At 58.7% G+C, this 18,965-nt stretch overlaps 1 protein-coding gene across 1 annotated transcript; it reads right to left on the bottom strand.

The window, feature by feature from the left end:
* Positions 1 to 4,111: 4,111 nt before the first annotated feature.
* Positions 4,112 to 18,753, bottom strand: LOC137677073 (voltage-dependent L-type calcium channel subunit alpha-1F-like; the record flags this gene model as incomplete). Its single annotated transcript, XM_068424256.1, is given in 20 exon segments — positions 4,112 to 4,169; positions 4,252 to 4,358; positions 5,129 to 5,216; positions 6,385 to 6,493; positions 6,831 to 6,888; positions 7,071 to 7,200; positions 10,003 to 10,034; positions 14,508 to 14,759; positions 14,841 to 14,917; positions 14,993 to 15,113; positions 16,214 to 16,240; positions 16,485 to 16,491; positions 16,630 to 16,717; positions 16,835 to 16,918; positions 17,033 to 17,193; positions 17,274 to 17,377; positions 17,440 to 17,573; positions 18,210 to 18,302; positions 18,395 to 18,537; positions 18,614 to 18,753. Coding segments are annotated over 20 exon segments (2,013 nt in total), but the record flags the coding sequence as incomplete, so codon positions are not given.
* Between the last annotated feature and the right edge of the window lie 212 nt (positions 18,754 to 18,965).

Below are 18,965 nucleotides of genomic sequence, written 5' to 3'. Positions count from 1 at the left end.
GGGCACTAGGACTGCAGAGGCCCCGCCTGTCCCACCAATGGGGTGCCTCGGCCTAGAGAAGGTTCTGGGCCAAAGAGGGTGTGAGCCAATGGGGTGGCTCAGCCTGGAGAATGTTCTGGAGTGTGAGCATGTATGGGCACACCCGGGGATATGAAGTAACGACCCCGGAGCGTCTGTGGTGGGAGTGGCAGTTGGTGCAGGATCTCTGAGCTGGGGACCGGGACCTCACCCAAGGAGACTGGGGTGGGACCCTCAGGCCTTGGGGTGCGTGATGGTGGCACTGGGGGGTGCTCAAAGGGGGACGGTTGGGGCCCTGTGGGCGGGATGGTTGAGCTCATGGATCCTGGGGGGGTTGTGCAGGATAAATGGCTGCCGGGGGAGGGGGGGTGGGTTGTTGCTGTTGGGGGTTGGTTTGGTTGGTCCTGGTGGGGGTTGGTTTGGTTGTTCCTTTGTTGGTTGGGTTGGTTAGTCCTGTTGGGGGTTGGGTTGGTTAGTCCTGTTGGTTGGGTTGGTTAGTCCCGTTGGGGGTTGGGTTGGTTGTTCCTGCTGGGGGTTGGGTTGGTTAGTCCTGTTGGTTGGGTTGGTTAGTCCCATTGGGGGTTGGGTTGGTTGTTCCTGCTGGGGGTTGGGTTGGTTAGTCCTGTTGGTTGGTTGGGTTAGTCCCATTGGGGGTTGGGTTGGTTATTGATTTGTTGGTTGGTTAGGTTGTTCCTGTTGGAGGTTGGGTTGGTTAGTCCTGTTGGTTGGGTTGGTTGGTCCTGTTGGTTGGTTTGGTTAGTCCTGTTGGGGGTTGGGTTGGTTAGTCCTGTTGGTTGGGTTGGTTAGTCCCGTTGGGGTTGGGTTGGTTGTTCCTGTTGGGGGTTGGGTTGGTTGTTCCTGCTGGGGGTTGGGTTGGTTAGTCCTGTTGGTTGGTTGGGTTAGTCCCATTGGGGGTTGGGTTGGTTATTGATTTGTTGGTTGGTTTGGTTGTTCCTGTTGGAGGTTGGGTTGGTTAGTCCTGTTGGTTGGGTTGGTTGGTCCTGTTGGTTGGTTTGGTTAGTCCTGTTGGGGGTTGGTTTGGTTAGTCTTGTTGGGGGTTGGTTTGGTTGTTCCTGTTGGGGGTTGGTTGGGTTGTTCATGTTGTTGGTTGGGTTGGTTAGTCCTGTTAGGGGTTGGGTTCATTAGTCCTGTTGTTGGTTGGGTTGGTTAGTCCTGTTGTTGGTTGGTTAGTCCTATTGGTTGGTTTGGTTAGTCCTGTTAGTTGGTTTGGTTAGTCCTGTTGGTTGGTTTCGGTCGGTTGGTTTCACTTACCAACTCAAAGCCTCCTTTCAGGTAACCCCACTGGACCAGGCCACCGGTGGCCACATCACCCCCGGCACTGACCCTGAGGGCCGCAACCGATGGACCGAACCCCGACGCCGACCGAGAGCGCCAAGATGCTGACGACCTTCATCCTCTTCATCGTTACACTCATCGCCGCCATCATCTTCATTATCATATGCCTCCTCCTGACCTGCAACTGTCCCTGGCGGCAGGCCCCGCCTCCCCCCGCCCGCCCGCCCGCACGCCCCCAGCCATAACCCCGTCCCACACCGTGACGGGGGACACGGGGTCGGCGTGGCAACACGGTAGTGTTGGGTACAGTTCTTGTTCATTCATCGTAGATTTGTTGTTGTGGAGTAGGTGAAGTTCTCGTGGAGTAGGTGAAGTTCTCGTCAAGGCGGTGAAGTTCTCGTCGAGTGGGTGAAGTTCTCGTGGAGTGGGTGAAGTTCTTGTTGAGGAGGTGAAGTTCTCTTCGAGTGGGTGAAGATCTCATGGAGTAGGTGAAGTTCTCGTGGAGTGGGTGAAGATCTCGTGGAGTAGGTGAAGTTCTCGCCGAGGAGGTGAAGTTCTCGCCGAGGAGGTGAAGTCCTCACCGAGGAGGTGAAGTTCTCGTTGAGGAGGTGAAGTTTTCGTCGAGTAGTAGAATTTCTCGTGGAGTACGTGAAGATCTCGTGGAGTGGGTGAAGACCCCTCCAATCATTCCTCCCCGGGGCCCTTCCCCCACCAAGCGGGGGGGGCTGGGGGCAGGGACAGGCGGCGTTAGGGGGGGTTAGGACCCCGTGTCACCCCCCCAATTATAGGGGACCCCCCCAGGGTTAGGGCCCCCCCCAGGGTTCCAGGGTGTCACGATACCTGTCCCAGCCCCGGGGGGGGGCGGCCCCCCCGGCTCCTCCTCGTGGCTTCCAGCCCCCGGCTCCTCCTGCCCGGCCTCGGGGGGGGCCGCGGCCTCCTGCCCCCCAGCTGCTGAGTGCCGCCTGCGCACGGGGACGTGGGGACCCCCCCCGCCACCCCCCCGCGACCCCCCCACTTCCCCATGGCCACCCCCATACCTGGGTGCCCCCCCCCAGTTACCCCATACCTGGGTGCCCCCCCCATACCTGGGTCCCCACCCCCGTACCTGCTCTCGCGGTGGCGGGTGCTGCCGTGGGGTGGGGGCGCGGGGTCCCCCCCCTTGCTAGGGACTGGGCTCAGGGCCTGGGTGTGTCCCCCCCCATCACCGCGGGGGGGGGGGGTGGGCTGGGGGCGGAGCCATACAGGGTCTGCAGAGCCTGTGGGGCCAGAAGGGGGCGGGGTTTGCCGAGGGGGCGTGGCCTGGAGTAGGGGGCGTGACCCGGAGGAGGGGGCGTGGCTTACGGCGTAGGTGAGCTGCTCCTCCTCCTCCTCCTCCCCCCCCTTGGTGGCTGCCACATCCCCTTCGAGGTCGCAGCTCAGCGACATGGGAGGGAGACATGTATGGGAGACACCGTGGTGTTGCGGTGTTGGGGTGTGGTGGTGTCCTGGTGACGCGTTCTCCTGGTGTCCTGGTGTCCTGGTGTCACAGTGCCATGGTGTCACGGTCTGGTGGTGGTGCAGTGTCATGGTGTCACAGTGTCACGGTGTTCGCTACCACTGGGGCGAGAGGAAACGACCCCCCCAAATCCCCCCTGGGACACAAGCGAAGGGGCTTCATCAGCAACAGCCCCACGAGGTGGCAAACAGCTGGCGACGAGACCCCCGGCCACAACGCGGGGCACTAGGACTGCAGAGGCCCCGCCCATCCCACCAATGGGGTGCCTCAGCCTAGAGAAGGTTCTGGGCCAAAGAGGGTGTGAGCCAATGGGGTGGCTCAGCCCGGAGAAGGTTCTGGAGTGTGACCATGTACGGGCACACCCGGGGATATAAAGTAACGACCCGGGAGCGTCTGTGGTGGGAGTGGCAGTTGGTGTAGGAGCTCCGAGCTGGGGACCGGGACCTCACCCAAGGAGACTGGAGTGGGAACCTCAGGCCTTGGGGTGGGTGATGGTGGCACCGGGGGGGTGCTCGATGGGGAGGGTTGGGGCCCTTCGGGAGGGAGGGTTGAGCTCATGGATCCTGGCGGGTTTGTGCAGGATAAATGGCTGCCGGGGGAGGGGGGGGTGGGTTGTTCCTGTTGGGGGTTGGGTTGGTTGGTCCTGTTGGGGGTTGGGTTGGTTGTTCCTGTTGGTTGGTTTCGGTCGGTTGGTTTCACTTACCAACTCAAAGCCTCCTTTCAGTTCACACCGCTGGACCAGGCCACCGGTGGCCCCATCACCCCCGGGACCGACCCTGAGGGCCACGACCCATGGACCAAACCCTGACGCCGACCGAGCCGCAGGACGAGAGCGCCATGATGCTGGTGCACTTCATCTGCGTCATCGTTACATGCCTTCTCATTGTGATTACCCTCACCCTATGCTTCCTCCTGACCTACAACTGTCATTGTTGGCAGGCCCCGCCGCCCCCCCGACCGCCCGCCTTACTGCCCCCAGCCGCAACCCCGTCCCCCACGGCGACGTGGGACACGCCGCCGCAAACCATGGGGTCAGCGTGGCAACACGGTAGCGTTACGGGCATTTCTTGTTCATCGTAGATTCGATGTTGTGAAGTAGTAGAAGTTCTTGTGAAGTAGTTGAAGTTCTCATGGAGTAGTAGAAGTTCTCGTCGAGTAGTAGAAGTTCTCGTTAATACAAGCAAGGCTACCATACGACACGTGGCTCCATGTGTTGTCCTCCTTCTCCTATGCTTCCTCCCACTCTTGTTCTCTCGCCCTTTGCTCCTCTCTTTCCTCCGTGTGTGTACCCTCCCCCCCCACTCACTCGCACTCCCCCGCCGTGTGCTTGCCCTCGTCGGTGCAGCTGTAGAACTTGCCCGGGGGTGGGGGGGTGTCAGGGCCCCCCCAGCCCCTCGGGGGGGTCAGGGGTCAGAGGTCAGGGGTCGGGGTAGGGGGTCACCTTGAAGAGCTGCACCCCGATGCAGGCGAACATGAACTGCAGCAGCGTCGTGACGATCATGATGTTGCCGATGGTGCAGATGGCGATGAAGACGCACTGGACCACGTGCTGGGGGGGACAGGGGGGTACTGGGGATACTGAAGACATCATGGGGACACTGGGGACAGGGGGACACCACGTGCTGGGGGGGGACAGAGGGGTACTGGGGATACTGGAGACATCATGGGGACACTGGGGACAGGCGGACACCACGTGCTGGGGGGGACGGGGGTACTGGGGACACTGGGGACATCATGGGGACACTGGGGACAGGGGGATACTGGGGACACCACGTGCTGGGGGGGACAGGGGACACTGGGGACATGGGATATGGGACATGGGGACAGGGGACACCACATGCTGGGGGGGACAGGGGGACAGGGGACACCACGTGCTGGGGACACCGGGATGGGGCAGGTGGCACTGGGACACCAGGGACACTGGGGATACCAGGATATGGGGACACCCGTGCTCCCAGTCCCACCAGTGACACCAGTAACACACTACACTACACGCGGCAGGGGGGGGCCCAGTGCTTCCCAGTGCTCCCAGTGCCTCCCAGTCCCCCCAGTACAGCCCACAGTCCCCCTCCAGGCGCTGCTGGGTGCCCCCCCACCCATCCCAGTGCCTCTCCCACTGCCCCCCAGTGCTCCCAGTGCCTCCCAGTGCCTCCCAGTGCCACCAGTACAGCCCACAGGTGCTCCTGGCTGCTCCCCCCCCACTCCTCCCAGTGGATCCCAGTGCCTCCCAGTCCCACCAGTACAGCCCACAGGTGCTCTCAGCTGCTCCCCGCCACTCCTCCCAGTCCGTCCCAGTGCTCCCAGTGCTCCCAGTGGCACCTTGAGGCCCTTGGCCCGGTTGATGGCGCGCAGCGGCTGCAGCACCCGCAGCACCCGCAGGATCTTCACCACCGAGATGGCGCTGGAGCTGCCGCGGGGGACACCAGTGCTCCCAGGACTGCTCCCAGTAACGCTCCCAGTGCCTCCAGTACTCCCACTGGACATCCCAGTGCCCCTAGTGCCTCCCAGTGCCCCCAGTGGTACTCCCAGTGCCTCCCAGTGCCCTCAGCAGTGCTCCCAGTGTCTCCCAGTATCCCCAGTGGCCCTCCCAGTGCCCCCACCGGCATTCCCAGTGCCTCCCAGTGCCCTCAGCAATGCTCCCAGTGCCTCCCAGTGCCCTCAAAGGCACTCCCAGTGCCCTCAGCGGACCTTCCAGTGTCTCCCAGTGCCCCCAATAGCACTCTCAGTGCCTCCCAGTGCCCACCAGTACCCTCAGCAGGGCTCCCAGTGCCTCCCAGTGCCCTCAGCAGTGCTCCCAGTGTCTCCCAGTATTCCCAGTGGCCCTCCCAGTGCCCCCACTGGCACTCCGAGTGCCTCCCAGTGCCCCCCAGTGCCACTCCCAGTGCCCCCCAGTGCCCTCAAAGGCACTCCCAGTACCCCCAGCGGTGCTCCCAGTGCCCCCCAGTGCCCTCAAAGGCACTCCCAGTGCCCCCAGCAGCCCTCCCAGTGCCCCCAGCAGCCCTCCCAGTGTCTTCCAGTATCCCCAGTGGCCCTCCCACTGCCCTCAGTGGCCCTTCCAGTGCCTCCCAGTGCCCCCAGTGGCACTCCCAGTGCCTCCCAGTGCCCCCACCGGCATTCCCAGTGCCTCCCAGTACCCCCCAGTCACACTCCCAGTGCCCCCCATTGCCCCCAGCAGCCCTCCCAGTGCCCCCACCAGCATTCCCAGTGCCTCCCAGTACCTCCCCAGTGGCACTCCCAATGCCTCCCAGTGCCCTCAAAGGCACTCCCAGTACCTCCCAGTGCCCTCAAAGGCAGTCCCAGTGCCCGCAGCAGCCCTTCCAGTGACCCCCAGTGCCCGCAGCAGCCCTCCCAGTGCCCCCCAGTGCCCCCAGGAGCCCTCCCAGTGCCCCCCAGTGCACCCAGCAGCCTTCCCAGTGCCCCCCAGTACCCCCAGCAGCCCTCCCAGTGACTCCCAGTGTCCCCAGCAGTCCTCCCAGTGCCCCCCAGTGCCCGCAGTAGCCCGCCCAGTGCCCCCAGCAGCCCTCCCAGTGCCCCCCAGTGCCCTCAGCGGCCCTCCCAGTGCCCCCAGTGCCCACTGGATGCCGAAGGACACGAGGGACACGCCGACCACCAGCAGGTCCAGGAGGTTGAACCAGTTGCGGCAGAAGGAGCCGCGGTGCAGGAAGGCGCCAAACGCCGTCATCTGGGGGGGGGGTGAGCCCAACTGCGGGACCCCCCCAAACCCTGGGGGCCCCCCCCAAACACTTGGGAACCCCCCCCAAAATCCCCCCCCCAAACCCTGGGGACCCCTCTCAAACCCTGAGAACCCCCCCAAACCCTTGGGACCCCCCCCAAACTTTACCCTCCCCCCAAACCCTTGGGACCCCCCCCCCCAACCTTGTCCCCCCCCCCAAAATCCCCCCCCCAGACCCTGGGGACCCCTCCAAACCCTTGGGATCCCCCCCCAAACCTTGCCCCCCCCCCAAACCCTGGGGACCCCCCAAACCCTGGGGACCCCACCCCAAAATCCCCCCCCCCCCCTTGAGCAGGATCTCCACGGTGAAGATGGAGGTGAAGGCCTCATCGAAGTACCCCAAAATCTGAGGGGGGGGCAGAAATGGGGTCACCCCCCATGCCCCCCTGACCCCCCCCCCCCCCGAGTCGATCCCATATTACGGCTATGGAGCAGGTTAGCCCTGCCCCCCGCCCCCTCCAAGCACCGCCCCCCTCCAAGCACCGCCCCCTCCCAGTTCCTCCCAGTTGCTCCCAGTTGGAGCCCCACGTGGTTGCGGGGGGAGTGGGCACGGACGGGGTCCTCGGCGGCCAGCGAGACGCTGCTGAGGATGATGAAGACGAGGATGAGGTTGGTGAAGACGTGCTGGTGGATGAGGGCGTGGCAGCGCACCCGCAGCCTGCACCAGTGCCCACCAGTTACTCCCAGTTACTCCCAGTTGCTCCCCTCCATCCAACAGGACACCCTCCCCAGTGCGCCCAGGTCCCCCCATTCCAGTTAGTCCCAGTTCCCCCCCCACAAGTGTCCCCAGTCCCCACCATACACCTTCCCAGTTGCTCCCAGTTGCTCCCATTCCTCCACTCCCAGTGCTCCCAGTATCCCCACTTTGTGTCCCCAGTCCCCCCAGTCTTCTTCTTCTTCTTCTTCCCCCAGCCCCCCCTGCACCCCCCCCAACCCCATTCCCCCCCCCACACCGACACTAACAGTCTCGGGCTCTTTGTAGCGGCGGCGGGGATGGGGGGGGATTATTTTATTGTATTATGAATTTTTTTTTACTATTATTAAACTTTGGAGGCTAAAAGGCATCGGGGTGATTTTGGCGGTAGCGGGGGGCGGGCACTTCGGCGCATCCCATTGGCTGAGGGCGCTGTCAGTAGGCGGGGGGCGCGAGGCGGCGGTGGCTTCTCTGCTGAGGGAGGCCCTGAGGGAGGCCCAGAGCGACTCCCTCCCCCTGCGTCTTCCCGCCACCCGCGTCTTCCCTTGAGGTAAAAAGTCTTTTTTATGAGATAAAATCGACCTTTTTTGGAGGTAAAATTGTATTTTCTGAGGTAAAATCTTCTTTTCTGAGGTAAAAATCCTATTTTCTGAGATAAAATCCCATTTTCTGAGGTAAAATCCCCCTCCCTGAGGTGAAAAATCCTCTTTCCTGAGGTAAAACCCTCCTCCCTGAGGTAAAAGCCTCTTCCATGAGGTAAAATTGACCTTTCTGAAGGTAAAAATCCTGTTTTCTCAGGTAAAATCCTATTTTCTGAGGTAAAATCCCCCTCTCTCAGGTGAAAAATCCCCTTTCCTGAGGTAAAACCCTCCTCCTGTGAGGGCAAGTTTACCTTTCTTGAGGTAAAACTCGACCCTGTGAGGTAAAATCCCCCTCCCTGAGGTGAATTATTTATCTTTTTTAGGTAAAATTCTCTGTCTTGAGGTAAAACCCTCCTCTGTCAGGTAAAATTTACCTTTTCTGGGGTAAAAAAAGCCTTTTTCCTGATGGACAATTCCCTCCGTGAGGTAATTAACCCTTTTTTTGAAGAAAACCCCTCGTTTTTGGAGGACACCCCCCAAACCCCAGGTAAATACCCCTTTTCCTGAGGGAAAACCCTCCTTTTTTTGAGGGAAAACTCCCCTAGGACACAGGCAAAGACTCCCCTTTGCTCACAGGCAAAGAATTTTTCAACCCCCAGGACAGCTCATAGGCAGATGAAATAGCAAGTAAAAAAAAAAGAAAAAGGAGTTATGTCCCTTATCAATCCCCCCTTTTCTATAAAGTTAGTAAATTCTTTTACTATATCATTGAGACCTTTTCAAAATGCTTATTTGATTCTAATTGTTGTCTCAGCTGGTGTTTTCTCCAGGTTGGTATTGATGTGCTCACAGTGGTGTACCTGTGGGGAGAGGATAAAATCTTTCCTAGAGAGATTACCATAAATGATTTTAAAAGGATTAACCTTTTCCTTCACCTGGTTATTTAATCTGATTTTATTCATTTGTCTTTTTAGGTTTTGATTCATACTTTCTATTTTTCCATTTGATTGAGGTCTCCATGGGGTATGGAGATTCCATTTTATCTCTAATACTTTAGCCAAATTTTGAACAGCTTCCGCTACAAAGTGAGCGTTCCTATTTGAAGATGGTTCCATAGGTACCCCAAATCTCAGTATTATTTTCTTAAGCAATATTTTGTTACTTCTCTTGTCTTGTTGGTGCGACAGGGGAAAGCTTCCGGCCAGCCTGAAAAAGTATTTATCGTTATTAAAAGATACCAATACCCATTTGTCACGGTTCCAAATGGTTCCATGAGCATGGATTACTCCAAAGGTAAATTTTGAATCTGTCCATATATTAACAGTTTTGTCTTTCGATAATTCTAATGCTCTCAGAAGGGTTATGAGTTCTGCCTTCTGAGCTGATGTGTTAGATGGTAGAGCCTTAGCTTCAATTATTTCCTCGGTGGTTACCACTGCGTATCCTGCTTTCAGTGTTCCATCCCCCATAAAGCTACTACCATCCATAAACAAGTCCCAGTCTGCGTTGGCCATTGGCACGTTTTTCAAGTCTGCTCTGCTGGAGTATGTCTGTTCCACCGTCTGTAAGCAATTATGTGTTAATTCTGTCCTACCAGGATCTGCAGTCAGAAAGGTTGCTGGATTCCGAATGTTGGTTACTTTCAGCTCCACATCATCTTGTTCCAGAAGGACGGCTTGATATTTCAGCATCCGGCTCGGTGACAGCCAGTGTCCTCCTTTGTGTTCTGGAACAGTTGTAACTGCATGGGGCACAAACACAGCTTTTGCCCGAGCGACAATTTTCGGGCCTCTTGTATCAGCAGTATTGTAACTGCCACTGCTCAGAGGTATGTTGGCCATCTCTTATTGACATTGTCTAGTTGTTTTAAAAGGTATCCCACAGGTCTTTTCCATGATCCTAGTTTCTGAGTCAACACTCTTAGGGTAATATGCAGTCTTTCACGTATTAATAGTTCAAAAGTTTTTTTTCTAAGTTTGGGAGGCCTAGAGCTGGAGCACTCATTAAAGTCTGTTTTAATTTTGTAAATGCATCTCTGCATTGCTGCATGTAAGGGTTTGGTAATGAGTCCAAAAGTCATTATCCGGAGGTGACACCATCCGGCTATCCCGAGAAATGCTATAAGAGAAGATCTATTGTTCTTTCATCTTACTGGTCTGGCGTCTGGTTTTGACTGGATGGTTACCGGTCCTGCCGCTTGGGATCATCCCGGTGTTCCTGAAGCCCATACGAGAGGTGTCACAGCATCTTCTGGTATCTTCTGGTATCTCCTGGAACTCGGCTTCCTTCTGTAATATAAAAACTTGAGCATCCAAAGCTTTATTTTCAGGGATATGGTTTTGGATTTTTCCTTCTGTGAAAGTAATTTGTGCATTCAATTTACTTAGCATAGCTCATCCTAACAGCGACATGGGGCAATCTGGTATGTAGAGAAATTGATGGGTTAACACCCTTTTCCCAATTCCAAATTTTAAAGGCTGGAAAAACGGTCCAGTTTCTTCCTGCCCTGTGGCACCAACAACTGACGTACTACGATCATGGAAAATTACTCCTACATGTATTTAACACTGAATAGGTAGCTCCTGTATTTACTAAAACGTTATTTCCTCATTCCCCAACCTCAATTATAATCAGGGGTTCTGCTGGGGAAGGTTTCAAATCTTCTCTAGCTTTATGGTGACCAGGGGATCCGCTAGGGTAGACTCCCCAGAACAGAGATACCAGTTGTTGTATTCCTACCTCTGAATCAGGATCCAGCACTGTATTGTGGTGCATTACGTCCCTTAATCGATCCAGGAATTCGGATGGTGACTCAGAGGGACCTTGTTTGATTGCATATAATGCTGACCAATTTACGGCTTTAGGAATGGCTCTCTCCATTCCCTTCGAGATCCACTCCTGATATGTCTTTAACCTTTCCACGTGTGTGCAGATCTATTGGGTTGCCAGTTTGGATCTTGAAGGGGGAGGTATTCCTTTATATCTCCTCCCGTAGTTTTATAGCGATCCTCAGCGAAATCTCCTGCAGTTTTTAAGATTAACTGCTTCTCCATTTCAGTCATGTAATCTAATAATAATGGTATGTCATTCCAATCAGGGTTATGCTGTTTACACTTATCAGATCATTCCTGTAATCTTTGGCAACCCTTTTCCATGCCTCTAAATCAGTAGTAGAAAAAGGTACCTTTATTAGCATTGTCCCACCGTCAGATCCTACTGCCTCTCAAAGGGGTGCTTGTAAAGCTGTTGGAGCAGGTTTCCTCCTGGTGTGGGAGGAGACAGGGCTGTCTGGGGGAGTGAAGTGTCTGTCCGAGTCCTCATCCTGTTCCTGTGGTCGAGGGGGAGGCTTAAACAAATCAGTTAGATCTTATTCCGTTGCTAGGCAAGTATTTACTCTAGTGTACCTTTGTCCAATACTACATGCCGAACCACACCGCCTCAGTTTACCTTTAGACTATTATTTTCTCACTCAAGGGCAAGTACCATAGGGTCCTGTGGTGACGCCATTCCACAGTCCCTCTGCCACTCCGAATGGTTTCGGAGGGTGAAAAAAAACATGATTCACTCAGCCCTTCATCTCCCAAACACACAGTACCACCTTTTTACAGGTCTTACAACTTAAAAGGATCCACACCAAATGTCATCCACCTTGTCTATTAAGTACCACAGTCCCACACACAAAACAAGGTATTGCCCCTGGGTATCTAGATTCGGGCAGGCGTTCTTGCGGATGTTGTTCCCAGCCCAAAGTTATCAACCATCCCGTGGGAGTTAAATAGGCTCCTTCAAGAGATTAGTCAGAACTCTGATATTAAAGAAATTGACTAAGCACCACAGCAACTTAACTCACATATACAAATTTCTGCAAACATTTCCGGCGCTACGAATCAGGACTCTCACTCAGTTTACAGCGGCGCTGTGTCTCAGAAACACACACACAGAGTCAAATACTCTTAACACAAAATACTCTCAGAAACACACACACAATGAAATACTCTTAACATAAAACACTCTTAACATAAAAGATTCTTTGCATAAAAGACACTTGATGTAAAATACCCGGGCACCTGTAAATAAGGTACACAGCAATCGCTCCAGTTATTATCTCTCCAGCAGCTGCAAATATTCATATCACAATTGTGAGAGGCTCGCTTACCCTTCTCCTGCTTCCTATACAGTCATTAGCAGGTCCGTCCTGGCTCCCGATATCGGGATGCAGCGATAACCTCGGATTCACTCCATCTACCCTCAAGATCGCTCGCGGCTGCTCTGTCGGTCAGCGAATCCCCCCATCGGGTACCCTCCTCCCATACAGGGACTACGCCGTACGCCAGACGTCTCTGCGCGGTTTACCAGCAGCCCCGGCCACGCGTGGGCGTCCCCAACGACTTACTGGCTTCCCGACCGGTCCCCTGTTAAACAGACCATTTATCCGCGGCTTCAGGAGATTCTTGTCTGCTCCCGCCGTGAGCGGCTGGAATCGGAGGCCCCTTCCGAGAAAAGGGCTCGGGGCGCGCCGAGGGGCGTCCGCTTCCTCAGTCGATCCCGCAGCCGAGCAGAGTTCTCCTGCCTGGCTCGCCAAAATGACGTGCGGAAAACAGACTCCACACCCGGCAGGGCTGTACAGTAGGTTTGTTTATTCAGCGCTGGGCAGCACGGGGGGTAGTCCCACCAAAGTCGTGCGCGCCTTCGCGGTACTTCAGCTTGTATTTATGTACCAAAGTGTTACATATTCATCATTTCAAGGACGCCTATACACATTCATGACCTTCCCCGAGAAGGCGGTCTTTATTATAATGAGTTCCTCCTGGCGGTCGTGGGCCGGGGTCTCAGGGATGAAGGCCGTACGTCTTCCTCGCTGTGCACTTCCCACCTTTTCTTCTTGCACAGGCATGGTAACATCTTGGCTCACACCGCAAGACCAGTTCTCCATGGGTTTCGTATGACCTTAATGTTCTGCAACTTGTTCTACTGAGATATGCTTAGGCAGTTCATTTACACATCAGGCTGATAAGATAAAGAATTAAAGAATTTCTCAACCCCCAGAACAGCTCACACCCAGATCAAATAGCAAGTAAAAAAAGGAAAAGGAGTTATGTCCCTTATCAGACCCTCCCCCAAATTTTAGGGACCTCCTCCCAACTTTTGGGGACCCCCCCCCTTAACCTGCAGGGACCGGGGTGCTGTAAACCGGTTTTACCTCCTTTTATGAGGTAAAACTCCCCTTTTCTGAGGTAAAACCCTCCTTTTCTGAGGTAAAACCGTCCTTCTTTGGGGCAAAACTTTTTTTTGAGGTAAACCCCTCCTTTTTTCAGGTAAACCCCTCCTTTTTTGAGGTAAAACCCCTTTTTTTTGAGGAAAAACACTTTTTTTTGAGGATTTTTTTTTTTTAAAGAAACTTTTTCCTTTTTGAGGAGGAAACCCTCTTTTTTTGAGGAAATACACTCTTTTTAGGAAAAAACCCTTTTTTGAGGTAACCCCCTGCTTTTTTTGAGGAAAAATCTCTTCTTTTTGAGAAAAAGCCCCTTTTTTTGAGGCAAACCCCTTCTTTCCTGAGGTCACCCCCCCATCCCCGAGGTGTGCCCCCCTTGCCCCCCCCCAACTCCCCAGCGCCCCCCAGCGCCACACGTGCGCCATGAGGGGGGCAGGGCTAAGCCGGGTCCTAGGCCCCGCCCACACAGGGGGTGGGGATACCGGGTCCTAGAGCCCCCCAGCACATGGTGGGGGGCAGATCCTAGAGCCCCCCAACACACAGAGGAGGGGGATAGGGGGTCCTAGAGACCCTTGGCACGGGGGTGGGGTGCAGGTCCTCGAGCCCCCCAGCACAGGGAGGGCGGGTCCTAGAGCCACCCAGCACACGGGCGTGGGGATACCGGGTCCTAGAGCCCCCCAGCACGGGGGGGCGGGGGGGGGCAGGCCCTAGAGCCCCCTGACATACAGAGGGGGATACGGGGTCCTAGAGACCCCGGCACAGGGGTGGGGCAGGTCCTAGAGCCCCCCCAGCACAGGGGGGGCGGGCCCTAGAGCCCCCCGGCACACAGAGGAGGGGGGATATGGGGTCCTAGAGACCCCCAACCCCCAGAAGGGGGGGGGCTAGGGGGTCCTAGAGCCCCCCAGCACATGGGGGGGGGCAGGCCCTAGAGCCCCCCGACATACAGAGGGGGATACGTGGTCCTAGAGAACCTGGTGAAGGGGGGGTGCAGGTCCTCGAGCCCCCCAGCACAGGGGGGGGCGGGTCCTAGAGCCCCCCAGCACATGGGGGTGGGGATACCGGGTCCTAGAGCCCCCCGGCACAGGCGGGGTGGGTCCTAGAGCCACCCAGCCCACAGAGGAGGGGGATAGAGGATCCTAGAGCCCCCCAGCACAGGGTGGGGGGGTCAGGCCCTAGAGCCCCCTGACATACAGAGGGGGATACGGGGTCCTAGAGACCCCGGCACAGGGGTGGGGCAGGTCCTAGAGCCCCCCAGCACACGGGGGTGGGGATACCTGGTCCTAGAGCCCCCCGGCACAGGCGGGGTGGGTCCTAGAGCCACCCAGCCCACAGAGGAGAGGGATAGGGGGTCCTAGAGCCCCCCAGCACAGGGGGGGCGGGTCCTAGAGACCCCCGGCACACAGAGGATGGGGGATATGGGGTCCTAGAGACCCCCGGCACACAGAGGAGGGGGCTAGGGGGTCCTAGAGCCCCCCGACACAGGCCATCTCGTCGGCCAGCTCCTCCTTGGCAGGCGGCCGCAGCGGCTCCTCATCGCTGTAGACGTAGAGGGTCGTTTGTGGGGGTGGGGGCCTGGTGGTGGGGGGTCGCCAGTGGCGGGTGAGGAGGTCGGCGGTGGCGCTCTCCATCTCGTCCATCGTCATGTCGCGGGCGTCGGCGATCTCGCACTTGGCCACGGCCACGAACTTGGCGTCACGGGTGAAGAGCCCCAGCTCCTCCGAGATGAGGACCTGGGTGACACAGGGGGGAGGGTGACACCCCACCCTCTGTGTGCCTCCCCCCCCCACCCGCCCACCCCCAGGGTCACTCACCGCCTCCACCAGGCTGTCGGCGGAGCCGCGGGGCAGCGCGTCGCGGGGGCCGCAGGCGCCGGGGGGGACCGGGGGGGCTCGCGGTCCCCCATGAACCAGCGGGAGAAGGGGGGGACATCACGTGTCCCCCCCTGCCATCCGCCACCCCCGACGACGGGGGTCCCCCTCCACCAGGATGAGGGGGGCGTAGAGGACGTGGCCGCGGGCAGGGAGTGCCGCGGCCCAGGTGCGGGACGAGGCCCCCAGGCGCCACGTCTCGGAGCTGCCGTAGCCCTGGGGGTGACGGGGGGGGTGTGACACACGTGGCACACGTGTGTGTGTGTCCCCGTGTGTGTGGGGGACCCTCAGGCCTTGGGGTGGGTGATGGTGGCACCAGGGGGTGCCCGAGGGGGAGGGGTGGGGCCCTTGGGGGGGAGGTTTGAGCTCATTGATCCTGGGGGGTGGGTCGTCGTACAGGAAAAATGGCTGCCGGGGGAGGGTGGGGTGGGTTGTTGCTGTTGGGGGTTGGGTCAGTTGGTTTCACTTACCAACTCAAAGCCTCCTTTCAGTTCACACCGCTGGACCAGGCCACCGGTGGCCACATCACCCCCGGAACCAACCCCGAGGGCCGCGACCCACGGATCAAACCCCAATGCCGATCAAGCCGCAGGACGAGAGCGCCATGATGCTGGTGCACTTCATCTGCGTCATCGTTACACTCGTCCTCATCGTGACTGTCCTCATCCTATGCTTCCTCCTGACCTACGACTGTCCCTGTTGGCAGGCCCCGCCGCCCCCCGACCGCCCGCCTTACTGCCCCCAGCCACAACCCCGTCCCCCACGGCGACGTGGGACACGCTGCCGCAAACCATGGGGTCGGCGTGGCAACACGGTAGCGTTACGGGCATTTCTCGTTCATCGTAGATTCGTTGTTGTGAAGTAGGTGAAGTTCTTGTGAAGTAGAAGTTCTCGTGGACTAGGTGAAGTTCTCATTAAGAAAAGCAAAGCTACCGTGCGACACGTGGTTCCGTGTGTTGTCCTCCTTCTCCTACGCTTCCTCCCGCTCTCGTTCTCTCGCCCTTTGCTCCTCTCTTACGTGCGTGTCACACGGTGGCGGAGCGGTTGGGGGTGGGAGGCACCTCTGGGGGTATAGGGGGGTTTGGGGGTACGGGAGGTTTGGGGGTACCGAGAGGATTTGGGGGTGGGGGGGAATTTGAGGGTAGGGGGCATTTGGGGGTACAGAGAGGTGATCGGAGGGGGATTTCGGGGACAGAAAGGAGGTGTTGGGGTGACAGAGACACCCTGGTCAGGTGGGAGGTGGTGGGTGAGAGGGATTTGTGGGGGGCCTCCACTGTGTGCCCCCCTTCCCTATTTTTTCCCCCCCTGCAACTCACCCGAATTTTGTCTTTGCGATTTTGCTCCTGGGGAGGAAAAAAGTGTCGAGTTACCCCCAAAATTTTGGGGGGGGTCGCATGGGAGACGATGGGGGGCGGGTCTCGGTGGTCATGGGGTAGCTGGGGGGGGGGTTATAGGGGTGTTGTGGTGGGTGTTGGTGTTCTAGGGGGGGTTAGAGGGTCCCAGATGGCCCTGAGGAGCTGGGGGGGGCAGTTTTGGGGAGCTGGAGGGGTCCCAGGGTCAGTTTTGGGGTCCTGGGGGGGGTCCCACCAGGGATCTGTGCGGGGGGTTCTCAGGGGCTATGGGAGGTACTGGGGGGCCATGGGGGGGGCTATGGGGGTCCTGGGGGGCTCTGGGGGGGGCTGTGGGGGTCCTGGGGGGCCTTGGGGGGGCTCTGGGGGGTGCAGGGGCTCACAGGCAGCGGTCGCAGGCGGTCGGCTACGCCTCCTCCTCGCCCACCGTCTCGGTGTTCACCGACGTGGTCTCGCTGCCGGGGAGGCTGGCTGGGGTAGGGGGTGGGGTGGTCAAAGGTCAGCGCCAGGGAGGGGACCCCCACCTCAGTTAGGAAATTTAGGGTGTGGGAGGGACACCCCGAGGTGGCGGCAGGGGGGGGTCGTTACCGTGGGTGTCGGTAGAGTGACTGGCGTGTCGCAGCCACTTCAGCCGCAGCTTCCGCTTGCCCATCAGCTCCTCGGCCGTCAGGCCTGGGGGGTGGGGGGGTCCATGCAGGTTTTGGCATGCTGAGGGTGGGGAGGGGGTCCCTGTGACCCCCCCTCCCCACCACTGACCCCCCCCTCCCCACCTCTGCACCCCCTTACGGTGCTTCTCATGCTCGCCGTCGTCGTCGTCGCCCTCCACGTCCTCGGCCTGGGTGATCCAGTCCATGTAGCCCCGAAGATCTTCCTCCAGCTGCTGCTTCTCTTGCTGCTTCTGGAAATCTCCGCAGGCTTTGGCCTTCTCCCGCTCCTTGGAGAACTCCCTGGGGTGGGGGGGAACACACGTGTGACACCCCCTTGACACGCTAACGACACACTAACCACACGCTAACCACACGCTCACCTGCTCAGCACCCCCAGCACCAAGTTGAGGACGAAGAAGGAGCCAAAAATGACGAGGCTGACGAAGTAAATCCAAGGGAGCTCGTGGCCCATCGCGTCCTGCATCTGTGACGGGGGGTGGGACATGGGTGGGGGGGATTTGGGGGGGACTTGGGGTGGGGGGGGACCCTAAATCCACCCCTCAGTGGTGTGTGGGGTGATGTGAGCGACACTCGGGTGCTGGTGGAGAGGTTGTTCTGCAGGCAGGCGCGGCCGTGGCCCAAGAAGGCACATGGGGAAGGGTCGTCCTCGGATTGGAGGTCTGAAATGATTGGGGGGGGGGGGTGTAGCACCCCCAAAATGGTGGGGGGGGGTCTCGGGGGGGTTTGGGGGAGTTACGGGGGGTTTTGTGGTGGTGGTGAGGAGGGAGGAGGGGTGGGAGGCTGCCCCCTACTGGGGCTGTGGGGGTAAAGGGGGGGGTAAAATTGGGGTGCGGGGGTGGGGAGGGGGCTCGGACAGAGTGAGGGGGGGTTGGGAGCACTGGGGGGGGCATGGAGCGGGGTTTAGGGGCGCTAAGTGGGGGGCTTCGGGTGTTTGGGGGTTCCAAGGGCCCTCGCTCGGGTGTCACTGGGGGGTCTTGGGTGCTGGGGGGGTCTCAGGGCCCTTGGGGGGGGGGTCTCAGGGTGTGTGTGGGGGCCCCAAGGACTATCACTGGGGTATCCCTGGGGGGGTCTTGGGTGCTGGGGGGGTCTCAGGGCCCTTGGTGGGGGGTCTCAGGGTGTGTGTGAAGTCCCTAAATGCCCTCACTGGGGTGCCACTGGGGGGTCTTGGGTGCTGGGGGGGGGGGTCTTAGGGGCCTTGGGGTGTCTGGAGGGACTCCAAGTGCCTTCGCTGAGGTGTCCCTGGGGGGGTCTCAGGGTTTGAGGGGGGGACACAGGGTGTGGTGACACCCCCCCACTGGAGCCGATGAAGAAGCAGGTCTTGTGCATGCGGCCGATTTGCAGCAGCGGCACCATGGCCTTCATGATGGAGTTGAGGACGATGTGGAGGCCTGCGGGGAAGGAGAGGAGGGGAGGAGGTTAAGAGGGGGGGGACACCCCAAAAACCCCCCCACGGTGGGATTTCACCCCCAAAATATCTCACTGGGGACGCCGGAGACGAGGTGGAGGGGCCGGAGGACGCGGAAGGCGCGCAGGGCTTTGACGTCGAAGCCCCCCGGCTTGCCGCTCATGTGGTGGGCTTCGCCGGGCTTGTGGGACACCTGCTCCAGGATGACGCTGAAGAGCCTGATTTGGGGGGGGGGGACACACCGTTTGAACCCCCCCCCATCTTTTCCCGTCCCCTCAGGGATGAGTTTCTCACCCCACGATGACAATGACGAAGTCGAGGAGGTTCCAGCCGTTGCGGATGTAGGCGCTGGGGTGCAGGACCAGCCCGTAGGCGATGATCTTCAGGAAGGTCTCCACCGTGAAGATGATGAGGAACACGTACTCCACCTGCTCCTGGGGAGACAGGGGGGTGACCCGGCCACCTGGGCATGTCCCACACCCATAAACACCCCCCCACCAGCACCAGGGGACGAGGACATGTGGGGTCACCCCCCCACCGCGGTGGCCCACCGCCCTTTGAGGGACACCCCCCATCTCCCCCCTGCCCAAGTTCCGTCGCTCTCCTCCTGCTGCTTCCCCTTAGCTTTTGAGGTGCCCCCTCCCAG

The sequence above is a fragment of the Nyctibius grandis genome, assembly GCF_013368605.1.
Source record: "Nyctibius grandis isolate bNycGra1 chromosome 34 unlocalized genomic scaffold, bNycGra1.pri SUPER_34_unloc_4, whole genome shotgun sequence".
In the NCBI taxonomy this organism is placed as follows: domain Eukaryota; kingdom Metazoa; phylum Chordata; class Aves; order Nyctibiiformes; family Nyctibiidae; genus Nyctibius; species Nyctibius grandis.
Note: the sequence above shows the minus strand (reverse complement) of the source record. Positions and strands in the feature narration are given on the sequence as shown.